The sequence below is a fragment of the Poeciliopsis prolifica genome, unplaced genomic scaffold (assembly GCF_027474105.1).
Source record: "Poeciliopsis prolifica strain line A6 unplaced genomic scaffold, Auburn_PproV2 SCAFFOLD038, whole genome shotgun sequence".
Lineage (NCBI taxonomy): Eukaryota > Metazoa > Chordata > Actinopteri > Cyprinodontiformes > Poeciliidae > Poeciliopsis > Poeciliopsis prolifica.
Window position 1 is genome coordinate 1,671,122 of NW_026562413.1, and position 15,206 is coordinate 1,686,327.

Here is a 15,206-nt window from a genome sequence, read left to right on the forward strand (position 1 = left end):
TACTTGCAAATCCAGAGTTTGAACAAATAAATGTCTGTAATCTTGAGGTATTTGAAATGCTGCACCTAGAAATATTATGAGGTGTTGTCTTAAAAGTCATGACATTTTCATTTAAGCTTTCCCATATTGGTTAAAGGTGCATGTTAATAATTTGGCTAAACTAATATTCTTCCTTGCTTGCTTTCACTAAATAAAAATCCCATCAATGCATTTATAACAAAATGTTTCAAACTGATATCTATTAATATGGGTGGAACCTGTACCCCATACAAGCTTAAATTACTATTACTTTTTTCTGCTACACCTAAGTAAGAGATTTAGACCAATTAAGACCAGTGTTTAAGTAAACCTGGATGGAAACGTTTCAAAATAATTTAATTTCCACAATGTGGAATTCAGTCCCTATTAATTCAAAGTCTATGACTATTTTCAATATGTTTAAAAAGCAAACCAAACTCTAGTTGTGTCAACAGCAATGCATTCATGTTTAAAATGTTTCATTGTTATGTTTTAATATGTATGACTTTGTTTGTATGTTTATATCACCTTTAATTATTTTATTATTTTACTACCATTCTATTTCGTTGTAGTGTCTTAAAAAATTATGAGGTCACTATAATACAATTTGTCAATGGGACTGTGTGTCTGTCTGTATCAAATAAACTTGATAAATAAATAGATACATAAATAAATAAACAAATAAATTAAAAAAAATTGTGACCTGCATTTAAAAAAAAATATGAAGCTCAAACATATGCTAGCATTTTTAGTAGAAGTAAAAGTTCTAAGCCTTTATTTAAGTAAATGCTATTTCTATTATTTTAAATTTGTCACACAAGTAAAAAAACAACAACAAAACACCAAACACTCATTTTAAAAGCGAAGTCGCTCACGTCGTCGAACGTCGAGCAGCTCCGGCGACGTTCGTCTACCCATGATGCACCTATCTCGCGCCTTTGCATCGAGCAGACCCATCTTGCCTCGCGCACCGCTGCAGTGATCTTCTGCCCGCGCACTGTCTTCCGTTGTTGTAGTAAATATAATGGCGGCCTCGGGAGGCGGTTTATCCTCTCCTTCCACTACCGCTGGACTGAGTTCTCAGGCACCGCCGGCCCGGGCTCGCTTCCCAGGTCGGCCGTTAACGGGTCGCAGCAGGCTGCGCTCTGAAAAACGGACGAGACGCGGAAGATTGGGCTCGGACTACGGAGAGCTGGTCGCAGCCGGGCCGAGGCCCGTCAACACCGGCCTTGCGTTCGGCGAGGATCCGTCCCTGCTGCGGCTGCTGGGGGTGGCTGAGAAGTACGGTCGGCGGAAGGATGTGGGTTTCGACTCCAGCAACAGCGAGGAGGTGAGTCAGCTCGATGGAAAACCGTGTGATTTAAATTACGAATAAGCACTTCATGCGACGTTAAAACACAAATTAGTTCTGTTTGATACATAAAGCACAATTTAGCTTATGTGCAGCTAGCTAGCTACAAACATAACACATAGTCGCATTGTAGCACGAAGCTGTTTGCCTGCAGGGACTGTTTCATATGGGATTACCAGCGATTGTTTTCGTGTGATTATTCTGCATATATTAATACTCTGCTGTGCGGAACTGGTATAGGAAGTTGCATCTGAGGTATAAATATCCGTCCAGCCGAGTGTTTGGATTAAAAAGAGATAAGGCGGAAACTTTGGCGGTATGAGCACAGCAGTAAAGGGTTTTTGTTGGTGGCAACCATTCTTTGGCATCCTGTGAATATTGGTTTTTCCACGCGGGTCTGCTGAAAGCTGCTCTCCAGTGATTTTGGTCGTTGTTAAAACGTTTTGTTGCTTTCCACGTTGGAGTTTGTCAGCTGACTGCTCGGTGTTTTTTAACGTCAGCTGAACGTCGTCAACAGCGGAAGGAAAGCAAAGGTTTAATTAACCTTATATAGAGTTTGTGAAGCCAGACATTCAATGCATTAGGAGGATTTTAGAAGCAGATTGAAGGATTTTTACAGTTGCTTAATGATCAGACAAAAGGTTAGGGAGGGTTTCATGTTAATCCTATTCTGGCATCTAATTGCCTGCAAAGAAAAGTTGATGATTTCTCAGGAGAATCGTATTTTGGGTTGCTGTAATAACTTACAATTTGTGTCAAAATAACATCTCTTGAAGATGCTACTTTAACTCATTCTGGTAAAAATACAAACAAGTTTTTTTCTTTATCTAATTCAAAATTATTAACACCATTCTCTGTCATCTATGGACACTTGTGTAGTTGCTGAGATGTTTCTTCTATGCATTTTTGACCATTTATCTTGGTATTGGACTACAAAGCTTTGAGGTTAGGAGGCCTCCTTGCCATCACATCACCTTAGCTCCCTCTACAGATTTTTTTTGTACTGGATTCAAGCCAGGACTCTGGTTGGGCTGCTGTAAAACATTAATGTTCTGGTCAGAAGAAACATGTTAACTAAATAGAAAGATTACTTTAAATGTAAATCTGACTAATAGTATATTTACCATAACTTGTAACTTTTTTGTTTTTAAGGAATCCAGGTGCAGAAATGTTTTTTTTTTTTTTGTTTTTTTTTTCGTTGATTGTCTCTAAATGAATAAATACTGACATATCAAACCTTTTCTCTTTATCTACAAAATATATCACATCTGGGAACTCCCTAGTATATTCATTGTTTCAGTTGATCAGTATTTTCTACAATTCACTCTCTTAGTTTAATTTTAATTATTTTAAGGTTGGCAATAAATACATCCTTGCATACAAAAGACAAAGAAGCAAAGAGTAAAAAACAAAGGAAAACAAAATAATGAACGGAAGAAACAAAGCAATTAACTAATTTTGTATCTTCATTTTCTGTTGATTTCACAACTTTATCAAATAACCTGCAGGATATTTTATTTTATTCGTTTTAGTAGTCTGGGGGGGAAAAATAATCAGAAGGTCAGATCTTTAATGAAACTGGAAAATGTATTGAACAGAAAAAACTTGGTCCGTTTTTAAAAAGAACAAAACAGAAGGTGAGACGACTTCCATCTGTATGGACACACATGAATCCTGCAGTTAGGTTGGATGCAGTCAATAAATGTCTTTCCTGTATGACATCAGAATGACTTTACTGACGCAATCACTTTGGAGTTGATTGAAATAGTCACATGACTCTCTTATAATGATCTGTAGCTTGTCACATCTCCTGATACTGAGCAGTGTTCTTTGTTGCTGGATACTTCAAGAGTTTTTGCTTATCTTATGATCGCTCTTAAGATTTACATTTGAGATGGATGTAAGTATTATGAATTATGAACTGCTGAGAAAAGGAAATGGATTAATTAAGGAGTCTTTTTGTTAACTGCAACTGTCTGCAGATAAATATCCATCCTTACTAGATCCTTGATTGATGTTTCCATTGTGCATTGTTTCAGAAATAAATTGTGGAAATCTTGCAAGCTGCAATTTAAATGTTGCACAGGGAGAAAAAGCGTGAACCGTTTAGTTTTACTGCTGAGTCACAATTGGAGGACAGTAAAAAGAAATTTCAGTTGTGTCAAAACTACACTGATGCAACAGGGGAGTAACAGCAGAGAGCCGGGCTGCAGATGCTGAGATGCAGTTTCTGTTGGGCGAGTACCTGAAAATCAAATCATGAAGAGAACTGACTCATCTTCAGTGACATGTACAGTTCTGGTTTATCGGGTAATTTCAGGGACAAACAACAGAATCATGCTCATATGTGAGTAAAATCTGACCTGAGAATATTTTTACTTTCTAAAGCTGAACACCAACATAAATATATCACTACTGTGAAGTGCTGTTGGTAATTTAATGTTTGCTTTATTTTCCAATTTCTGTGATTTTTACCTGTAACTTGGCAAAAGCAGGATATTTTTTTTCACTGTAATTTGCATTTAAAATGATTTGTTTCCTTATATGTGGAATGGTATTAACACTTATTGCTTAGACACAGTTAGTGTTAAATTGAATACAATAATAAGTTGGAAGTTTAGAAAAATATGTTGTTCTTTTGTATATTATGACTCAAGTTGCAAATTAACTGAATAAGAAATTATGTACAATATTTATTATTCAACATATAAATAATACATGAATAAACTACAAAGATGTAGAATTAATGTCAACAAAAGCATTTTCTCTGGTTTCCAACAAGTTTATTAGAAAAAAAATTAATTAATATTAATTTATTTAAAAAAAGATTAAAGATTACAGAGCACAATTTTGTTTACATATTTGAGAGTTGATTGTATCTTTTACAAATGCTATGCTAAATGTCGCATGTGCTTTCTAAATATGCTTTGAAGTTCTTGTCTGAAGCTCCAGCAGTTTGCTTTCTTCTATTTATTCCAGTTTTATCTTCCACACATTGCATTTATTTCAGATAACTGTGTAGGATTTCAACAGTTCTACAGACAAAACACTTTTATTGTGATTAGAAATTTGTTTTTCATGCTCTTAAAACTCATTCTTTCCAGTGTCGTGTTTTTTTTATTTATTTTTTATTGTTTTACTTGCAGGTGAAGAAGTAGTTTTATTTTACAACATGTTTCTGCTTTCTTTGGTCCAAACTAATTCAGGGCAGTTGACAATGTTTCCTTATTTGTTCAGTACTATTTATTCTAAAGAATCATTTGTCTATGCACAAATCGCTTCAAAGTCCGCAGTAAATGTGTATTTTACAAATGCTGGGGCGATCTTTGCATACTGAAGTGGTAACATGTTGTTTATGCATTTGGCAGCCGCCTTTTAACCCAAAGTGATTTACAAATGACAATACAACTCATTAATATCAAAGCTAACAAGTAGCTACTTAGAGAAAAACACTAGTCAAGTTGTTTCTGGGGTAACAGAGTAGAAAAATAATCCAGAAGCTGTTATCTCTGATTCTGTTTGGATATGACCAGTGGATGTATTTTCTGTGTGTTACCAGCTAATCAAATGCAGGAAAACTTGATAAGAAGCAGCAGCAGCTGCCACTGAGGCTTATCTATAAAAATATCTCCTGAAGAGTAAAAACAGATATGATGTTAGAAAACAATTGAGATTCATTTGATTAAATTATACAAGTAGAGCTGAAGTGTTTAATTCAATTAATTGTGATTAAGTGATTACTGAATTAACTGTCCATTAATTTAGTAATTAATAGTTAACTGGAGTACAGACTCAAAAAAGGCTGTGCTGAAAAAAAAAATTCATATTCTGAGCAGTAATGAAACCAGATCTTTACAAAAATATATGTATTTTGCATTTAAGTAAAAAAAAAAAAGCTTCTTTGTGAATTAATGTTCTACATAAAACTCAAGTGGAATAGTTTTAGTTAAACCCATTTCAAATATGAAGACCCTCCTATTATGCACCCAAAAATAATCTACAGATCAGCCTTACACTGGATTGATGTGAAGTAAAACAGAAAGGTCTGAGCTTTTCATAAGTTGATGTTAGAATAATTTTTTTAGTTGCAGATCCATCCTTTCCTACATTCACTAAAGATATGCCATGTTGTTACATAGTTTGAACCTAAGATGCCATTGTTGTCGTAAAACCACAGGTGGTTTACAGATTCTCTGTCCTTATCTCAACATATCCAAATACTTTATTCTACCAACTATAAGGTTTGTTTTGTGTTTTCTAGGAGGAAGATTTTACTGGTTTTGGGAGCTCAAGAGTTTGCCCACCAAAACCTAAAATCTCTGTATCCAAGAGATCGGTGAATCAAGCTTCAGATCCAGTGCTGGAAGCAAAGCCTTATATAGGAAAAATTATTCCCAAGACCCCAAAATCAAGTCTGATTGGGAAAATTGTACCTAGAATTCCCAAGGAAGGGCCGGATGTGAAGGAGAGCCCAACTAGAGACAAAGAATTGCCAAAAGTGGTTATCAAAGTGCACAACAAAGGGACAAAAGCCAAACATGTAGAAAAGCAAACAGCGGCAGGAGAAGGAACATTGAAGCAAAGAGCAACCAAATCAGGAAGTGATGCTAAACCTCATGAAACTGAGTCGAGTGTATCTGAACCAGTTGGAGATGAAGAACATTCACAAAGGATGGATCAGGCTGAAGGAGAAGTGTTGGCGGACTCAGAGACATCTCAGGCAAAAGGATCTGAAAAGTTTAAAAGCGGTTTTCAAATGGGCCAGGGCGCCGCCGTCTCCTTAACGTCTTTACATAAACGTCACAGGATGATGAGGATGGTTAAAGGTTTGGGTTCGTCTCCAGAAGCGGCAGCCCAGAGTGAAAAAGAGGCGGGAGTGTTGCTCCAGAGCAAAGCTGCAGAGACTTCAGTGAAGAGGGCGCACAGACGCCATCGAGGCAGATTTTTGTTCGGTTATAGGCGCAAACAATCAACGGATGTTTCTGTTAACAAACGGCCGAAAATTGGTCGGGTTCGGACACGGCATGTGTTTTATACCTACGTACCAGAGCCGCTTCTAGCTGTGGATGGTGCTGAACCGCAGGGTCAGAGTATGGAGCCATCGGAGGACGAGACAAAGCTATCTACAACTGTAACGAGTGGACGGTCTTCCCGCGTTATCAAAACCCCAAAGAGATTCCATAACGAGGAAGTCATCCCGTTTCCAAAGGGTTCGCTGTCAACATGGCTGAAAAGTCAGCAGAAAGATGACACAAAATCCACTCTGTCTCTCAACGAATCAGGCTATGACAATAGCTCGCAGTCGCTAGACAGCTATCCCAAGTCGGTGTTGGACAGCTCATTGCTTGAGTCAAGGATCTCATCCAAACCCAGTTCAGGCGCGAGTCACGTCGAGATCTACAAAAACTTAAAGAAGCTGACATTAAAACTGGCAGAGAAAAAGAAAAGCCAGTCCGGTTTTCAGGAGGACCACGGAGATCAGGACAGCGGTTTGAGTTTCCCAAACAGGAAGAGACGGAGGCCCAAGATCATGATGGAGGAGATGGACTCTCCAGGAGTTGTGAGGAAAGTGTCTGTGGTGGTCAAGGCAGGCGTGGAAATTCCTGAGGAAACTCCAGCAGAAGACATGGAAAATAACAGTGAGTATCCCATCCGCTGTATTTCCTCCTCTAAAAGATGTTTAAAAGTTACTAACTATGCTTCCTTGAATATGCTAGAATAGGTATACAAAATGGCTTCATTACATTTCTTTGCACAAAATCATTCTGAGATAATGAGATTTTAGTCTGCTCTGTTCTGCCTATTTGAGCTCATTTCAGATCGAGCTGCTTTAGGGCATCTTATCTCTTTAAATTCAAATAAGCTGCTTCTGGCCACACCCTTAAACTCAATGTTTACGCTAATACATAAAAATGGCTGCAAACACATATGCAATTATTCAACTATTCACCTTTGAAAAGCATTAGAGATTCCTGCACAACCAACAAGAAAGCAGCAAGTGGTTTCTGAATAGTAAGTCAACAACAAAACTTTTCCAGCAGCCATTGCACAGCACACAGCAGTAAAACCAGCTGACCAAAAGTGCTGGAGCTCCACTGGGGTTGCTAAGTAATGGGTGGAATTCTGTCTGGGTTGCTAGGTAACCAGCTGGGCTGAGGGGTAGTTTTTGAAACGACTCGTTTTCCAGGCACCAAAAAAAACATGAACATTTTGCTAAATATGGCAGGGCTGTTTTTTTTTTTAGAAGCAGTAGAAACCCAAATGGAAGTACAAAAACAAGCAAAATGTTAATTTTGCTTTATAGGTCCCCTTTAAAACTAAATATTGTCTAAGACTCCGGTCACAATTACAGGATTCTTTTCCTGCTACGAAATCGTGAATAATCTACCTTTCTTTGTGCTGTCCCATAAAGAAGCAGCAGTGACGGAGGAGCCCGGTTGTGATGTGCTGGAACTGGGCGGGCCGAGCCATCGGCTCGGTCTCAGCGGAGCAAATAAGCGAATGCTGCACCTGCTGAAGAAAGCCAAAGTTCAGCTCATCAAGATTGATCAGCAGAAGCAGCTCAAGCTGTCACAGGTAGGAGCAAAAATCCTTGCTTTTGAAAATTTATGTGAAAAAAATAAAAAATATATTTAAAGAGAAAACTGATAAAACAGACAAAGAAATACATTAACTCAACATCTTTTGAGTTGATGTTCTGTAAAACATCAGTAAATTAGTTCAATGCTAACACTGACATCTGACCTAACTGATAAACGAGAAGTGAAAGTATTTGCTCATATACTATTTGATTCGCCCTCTTTGTTTTGTCTAATTATAGCAGGCGGTAAATCACATGGCTTCTTTTTTTAAAGTAAAAAAAAGTTTAACAAACATGTTTGACTAAAACATGTTTTTTATCAATGTTCTGCAGCTGTTTCTAAAGGCATTTTTCCACTTTGCTTGGACTTTTTAGTTGAGCTCAAGGGAATCACAAGTGCCAGTGAGTGGAAGGAGGAGGAGAAGGAGGAGGAGGGCTGTCCTTTCTCCTAAAGAGTATGGTCCACAGGTAAAGTTTTTAGCACCATATACACACAGTCAGGTTGTATCGGTTGCAGTGGCTCGCAAAGATATTCATACAGCTTGGATTTTAATTTTTCTCTTCAACTTCAACATATTTTATTGGAATGTACTATAGACCAACACAAAGTAGTGCAAATATGTGACTAAGAAGGAAAAGGATTTTTTAAAATGAAAAAACTATGTATGTATACATGCTACCCTGATACATACACAAGCTGAATTGACAGCGATAAGACCAATCTCCTGGCTCGGTTTGGTTGTTTCTGAAATGGCATCTGTAGAAGGCAGTGGTACTTGATTTGTGCCAGTTAGATAATCTGTCTAATGTTGACAGCATTTGACAGATATATATAAAACATGTTTTTTATCAATGTTACTTACTCGGGGTAAGTTAAAAAATTTTAAATCCGTGTGTATATAAACAAAACATTATTCCCTTAAATTTTGTCTTGACAGAACTATTTAATTGTATATTTTATATATTTCCTGTTCTTCTGGGACTTTTCTGTCAAACAGACATTTGAGTTGCACTCATATATCTACATTCTGCCTTTCTGGATGGTTGAGTGCTAAGAGTAACTTGCTACTAGCGTACCTTTGCTAGCTAGCTTTTTAGTGTCTGTAATTGGTGTGCAAATTTAGTGTGAGATAGCTGGTCAAAGGTCAGTTCTCTGTGAAAATTTAATTGATAAAAGTCTTAAAGGTTTTGAATTTGACTTAAATGGCATGTGTCAAGTTTCCTTCTATTTTGTAGATATGTGCTATTTTGTGTTTGGTTATCACATAAAAACTCAATATAACCACAAAATTTCAGCTGCATTTGAAACAGTGGTGTCACTTCCTGTATTTATTCATATTGCTGCTTATTATTTAAGTCCCAATTCTGTCTCTCTGGGTTTATTGCAGTCGGCAAAGGACTATCAGGACTAGAAGTGCATCTAGGATTTGTAGATTTACAAACGTCAACATCACTGGTTGCATAATTTGCGTTTTAATTCTGCTTGGATTCATTGACTTGGGAAGCAACTTTTAACCTTAGAGTCTGTGTGCAGGAGCAGCCACTTGCCGGTCCAAGGATCAAGCATGTGTGCCGGGCAGCCGCCGTGGCTCTGGGTCAACCCCGTGCCTTGGTACCGGATGATATTCCCAGACTCAGTGCTCTGCCGCTTCACGAGAGGGAGGGCATCACCTTTTCCCCTGCTGCAGAAGGTACGGCTCATTACCTCACTTTCTGCTTTTTACCACGTACAATAAAGTCTGCAATTAATATTTTATATGCATTGGAATTGGATTGCAAAATATAGAAATTCTACTTTTTAAACGATGAAAAATTTAAATGCCTTTAATGTTTGTTTAGATATGCTTTATGTGTTCCGGTGAGAGGTTATTTCAGGCAAATTAAACTTAAGAATTTCAAGAAAAGAGTTCAGCCTTTGTTTTTAGTTGAATCAATAGCAAAAAGATGTCAATGTTTATCTCCACATTTTGTGTTTTTTTCTGGTTTGCAACCAATATGTTTAAAATTTAGTTGTACTGATAATTTTGAAAGTGTCTTCAAAGGTTTGCTGCAGCAGTAGATTATTTTCAGTCTTGACAAGATTCTGGCTCTTCTGTTTTCTGGAGAAATTAAGTAATAAATAATCTAAATATAGTTTGTTGATAATGTTCCTAATGTCATTTAAAGGTATTCCAGTTTTTATTTTGGTGGTAATATTGCAATTTAACAACTAAACTTTATATTTTCTGACTGTGAATTAGGTCTTTTTCACATCTAATGTAAAATCTAATCTCAGACTAGAAAAAAAACACATTTAAAATGACTTTACGAAATGCATTTAAGAAACAGAAGCTTGAATTTAACTTTTTCATTCTTATTTTGTGTGAATTGTTTTAAAAAATCAATTGTGTTCAACAATCTTTATTATTTTGTCTATTGATTATAGATTGTCAAATGTTTTTAAAATACAGTTTTGTCCTTACATGTCATGTTTAGTACGACGGGTAAATAATCTGTGATGTTTCAAACTTTTTAATTAAGTCATCTGAAAATAAATCTGAGGTGGGTTTAGGTGTCATGACGACATTTCTGACCTCCATCATCTGGTTTAGTTTGTACCTGAACCGAATTACCAGAGGTCATATTTCATGGTCTCTAGTAACAAAAATAGACCATTATATAGACATTTATTGGTAGATAATCTGTCTAAACGTAACAGTTTTTCTATATATGTCAGAAACAAAACACTATTTCAGCAAGGTTAGCAAGATGTTGTTCCTTTGAATTGTTGCTGATGTTTAATAGGTTTTGTTGGTTTGCATGAAGTGCACACAAGTCCACCAGTATTGAAGTTTTGCCCATTTGATTTTGAGTTTCTTCAATAAAATTTGTGGTAAAAGAGAAAATGGAGGAAAAAATGCTTCTGTTTGACACCATATAGCATTTTGGCTGACAAATAGACCTAAACTCAACAAATCTATAGTAATATCCAAGGAAAGGAGTGTGTTATATGTAGTTAAATGATCAGTGTGCACAACCACACCCACTGCTAGGGTTCAGGCATTCATGTTGCTTTTCAGTACCAAATATCTGTTACTGCTCTGAGAGTTTTTGTCTGTGGGCGTAATTGATTAAAATGCTTTGTTATGATTATGCAGATTTATATTTTCTTGTGTATTGTTTTTACACTTTACTAAGTGTAAAAACAACCACACCAAACTACTGAAATATTAAATACAACTTAAAATATGATCAACATGAGCACAGTTTTGTCAGCGACTCTCCAAGTTAATTTGCAGAGGGGAAAAAATATTTAAAAGTTCAATGTCTAAAAATATTTGCCAGCAAAAATATCTTTTGTCACACACAGATTAGCCACCGCTGTTGGAAAGCTTTACCCAACACTGGTCGAGTGAACTTCACTCATAATGAGGTGAGGAAGTGCTGCTTGACAAATGAACTCACTGAGGCGCTGTGCATTTTGGGACTCACTCCGATCCCAGGTATACATCATCAGAAGTCAGAGAGACAACAAAAAAAAAAAAGTTTCAGGTCTCAGGAAAATAGTCATCAGACTCCAGACAATACAGATGGACAAAATGGAGGAAAAGACGAGAACAATCAATTTAATATTTTGTCATCTTGGATGTAGAGCTGGGCAGATAGGCTTAAATATAATCTGATATTTTTTTTTTCATACCAGATTTGATTTCCAATTTTATAAATTTTTTTTCCTGGTTTCTTTCTTTTCTTAAAAAAATAGATTACAAATGACAGAAAATATTCTCAAAAAGTGGCTTTTATTTCAGAATTTCCTATGTTGTACAACAGAGTATTAACACCAGGCTATAAGAATGTTTTGATTAGAATACAGACATAGTAGCATTAAAAAATGCAATTTCACCCAAAAAAAGTCTTAAAATTATAAGAAATATCTGTTTTAGTGAGAAAAAGGATTCGCTCTGTTCATATGGTTTTATCTCAAAAATAGATAATAATTTAACTGTATATTTTTTAGACCATAATCAAAGTTTAACTTCATAAAATGCTGAGCATTCTGCATTTTTAGTTTTTGTTATTTTTTGTGTTTGTGTTCTCATAAAATTACTACTCTATTCTGCTGTTATGACATGTTTCTTATAACGCAATAAAAAATCTAGCCTGGCTTTAATACTCTGTCATAAAGTCGACCTGATTGACTAAAAGTCCAGATAAATAGACGCTGTTAAACATGCTTGACAAGCAAAATGCTGGCTCCAGACGTTCCGACGTAACTCTGAACTTTGGAAATGTAAGGTGGGAAAAAAAATCCAGATTTTACAAAAATTAAATCTTCAAAACCAATAAAAGTGAATTATCATCCAGCTCTACTTGCATGTTTTTATGTTAAATAGTGAAACAAGAAAATCTCTCTTTTATTAAGTTCCTGTTTGGTCACATAATCTGGTATCTGAATGTGTCGCCATCTGTATTTTAGTCTAGTTTCTCATATCTGATTTTTTTTAAAAAACAATTCAAGATCTGCAGAACCAAGACTTTGTCAAATATTTGCAGTGGCTTGGCCTCCGAACCAGCATCAAGAAGATTTCTTCTGTCTCTGTTTTGTCTGAAGTCTCATTTGCTTCTCTTGTGACCCGATGCTTTTTTTTTTTTTTTTTTTCTTTCTGAGGCTACGTCTGATGATGTCTTGAGACCAGATGTCTTAAAATGTACAACGTACACTGAACACATATGGAGGAAAGGGCAAAGAGTGATGCTTGCACACGGTTCCTGTAGATGCATTACTGAAAACAACAAACCTCTGAATCATTTCTCATTTTTAATGTCCAAATAGTAATTGCTTACCAAAAAGGAGAACTAAGACGTTCTGATTAAATCTCAAATGTTTTGAAGGATTTTGTGGGTGACTTTACAAATTATCCAGCCACCCAGCTTCATTAAAGAGCTTTATGTCGTCAGTCAGCCAGTAGAAACATATCAGCAGGAAGCCTACTTATCGGACAAAAGGCTTATCAATGCATGTAATGAAGCTCCAGTCATCGCCTCCTGCAGGCTGCGTGAAAAGCTCTGCCATCTCCTAAACATCCAAACACACATTTAAAGCCGACTCAACGCCGTATCGACTCTTTACCCCATCCTCCTCTGTGTCTCACCTGCAGATGTGGCTGATGATGATGACGATGATGATGACATCTCTGATCAGGGCAGGGCACAGTGGGCTGTCTCTCAGGAAAGCATCCAGCGCAGGAGGCGGAAAAAGGGACACAAGTTCATAAGGAGGAGGATACTGAGTCAGTATTTACCCGGAGGAGTCCGCTCCAGGCGCTGCGGGATCTGCACAGGCTGCCTCATAGAGGACGACTGCGGCGATTGCATCAATTGCCTGGATAAGCCCAAGTTCGGCGGGCCCAACACCAAGAAACAGTGCTGCATGTAAGTCGCTTTTAAGTCACCTTCCCATTTTGACTCATTGTCACCGCATGCTTGGAAGTGACTTACTAACGAGAAATCATGTGATTTCTGTTTAAAATGTGACATTTTATTTCAATTTTCTGCGTATTAATTTATCATCTAAGCAGGTGTTTAAGTTATTTAAACTGCAACATGGGGAAATTCATAATTTTGATATGAGATGGCCATTACTTTTTTAACAGTTTTGTTATGTTTCAGTCACAAACGTCAACACAAAGTAGTGTGTAATTTAGAAATGGAAGAAAAATGCTAAATAATTTTCTATTTTCTTTATCATTTAACTTTTTATTGGCTTTTTCCACTTTTGTTTACATTTAGAGCGCATACAGCTCTGGAAAAAAACTAAGAGGCCACTTAAAATGATCAGTTTCTCTGATTTTCCTTTTTTAAAAGGTATGTGTGAGTAAAATTAACATTGTTTTATTTTGTGAACTACTGACATGTCTGTGAAATTCCAAGCAAAAGTTTAGTATTTATTTGCAGAAGATATTTGGGCGACAAGATTTGTTTTTCACTAAAACCAGATAAATAATTGTGGCTTTTCTATACAAATTATGATGAATATAAAAATAGGTTCCTATTTTTGTATATTATCTATTTTTTTATCTGTAAAAAAAAGAAAAAAAAGGAAAAAGCCCTAAAGGTAGAGGAACTGGACACCTTTCAATGTGTTTATTAACTTAAAGTACCTTGAACACAAATGTATGGGACAATTTTCAATTTTTAACATTTGTTAAAACTTTAAAAACAAGCTTCCACCACCATTGCCTGCGTTGTTTTAAATCTCAAAGAAATGGACTGAAGTTTGTGGTTGGAACAGAACAAAATGTAAAAAAAAAAAAAAAGAAAGAGTGGTTTGACATTGGCAAGGATTGCTTAATGGACTTTATGAACAGAAGCCACCTTAGCATGGACTAGCTTACGAGAAAGACTTCAAAAAGAGGAAAGCTATTTTTGTGGCTCACAATTCAGATTCCTAATACAACGATACATTTTATGTGTTGATGTTTTTACAGTTTAGTTTTGCACAAGTCATTTGTTTTCTTTCCAACTTGGTCTGAGGTGATTTCTACTATATGGAGGTCTGTAATGCTTAATTTGTAGTTAAAACTTTGTTTAAAATGTTTTATATAAAACATGAAAATACTTTTTATTCCTTTCCAGTAACAAATTTTAAACAATCCTGTTAAAAAAGGCAAGTTGACTCTTACAGTTCAACACATTTACAGATGTCTACAGAGGAATTTTACTTTCAGCGTTTTAATTTTGTTTTCCCCGTTTCTTATACAGATACAGGAAGTGCGACCGAATTGTGAAAGCAAAGATTCACCGCACGCTAAAACCACTAAAACGTAAGTTTCCTAGTAAGATTGGAACGGAGTTCTAATAATTTAATCTTTTAAAGTATTGAATTTAACTGAATCGTGATTCATTTAAATGCTCCTTTTCTCAGTCCAGTCGAGGTTGTATTCAGGCTCAGCGTCCGGCAGTGATGTGAACGGTGGCGAAGAATCAATGGCGCTTGGAATCAGGAAGCAGTCGCTGCGTAAAATCAAGCCGCGCTCTTACAGCAGGTTGCTAAAGTCCGAATCCGAGGAAGAGGAGGAAGAATCGGAGAAGGACAAGGCAGGCAATCCAAACGCAGCTGCTTCGTCACGCCAAGGTAATAAAAAACAGTAGGAGAATTTTTAAGCCTCTTGAAAACAAAAGATGTTTACTATAAGTGATTATGTTTTTTACAAGCATTCACCACATATCCGGGTTCAAGATCAGATTTGAAGGGAGTCGTTGTAGCATTTTGAAATA

The 15,206-nt window shown here is 36.4% G+C and overlaps 1 protein-coding gene across 3 annotated transcripts in view; it reads left to right on the top strand.

Moving 5' to 3' along the window:
* The first annotated feature begins 977 nt into the window (after positions 1 to 977).
* Positions 978 to 15,206, top strand: part of LOC129374949 (histone-lysine N-methyltransferase 2B-like) — a 41,358-nt gene continuing 27,129 nt past the window's right edge. For 2 of the 3 annotated variants that reach the window (XM_055053657.1, XM_055053658.1), the window contains exons 1-8: positions 978 to 1,348; positions 5,631 to 7,008; positions 7,782 to 7,945; positions 8,325 to 8,417; positions 9,484 to 9,640; positions 13,088 to 13,361; positions 14,691 to 14,752; positions 14,854 to 15,063. In XM_055053657.1, coding sequence (XP_054909632.1) covers positions 1,043 to 1,348; positions 5,631 to 7,008; positions 7,782 to 7,945; positions 8,325 to 8,417; positions 9,484 to 9,640; positions 13,088 to 13,361; positions 14,691 to 14,752; positions 14,854 to 15,063 — 2,644 coding nt within the window. In that variant the 5' untranslated portion in view covers positions 978 to 1,042. Of the gene's footprint in view, positions 1,349 to 5,630; positions 7,009 to 7,781; positions 7,946 to 8,324; positions 8,418 to 9,483; positions 9,641 to 11,298; positions 11,362 to 13,087; positions 13,362 to 14,690; positions 14,753 to 14,853; positions 15,064 to 15,206 lie in introns of those variants that run through there. The other variant, XM_055053659.1, reaches the window with a different exon arrangement.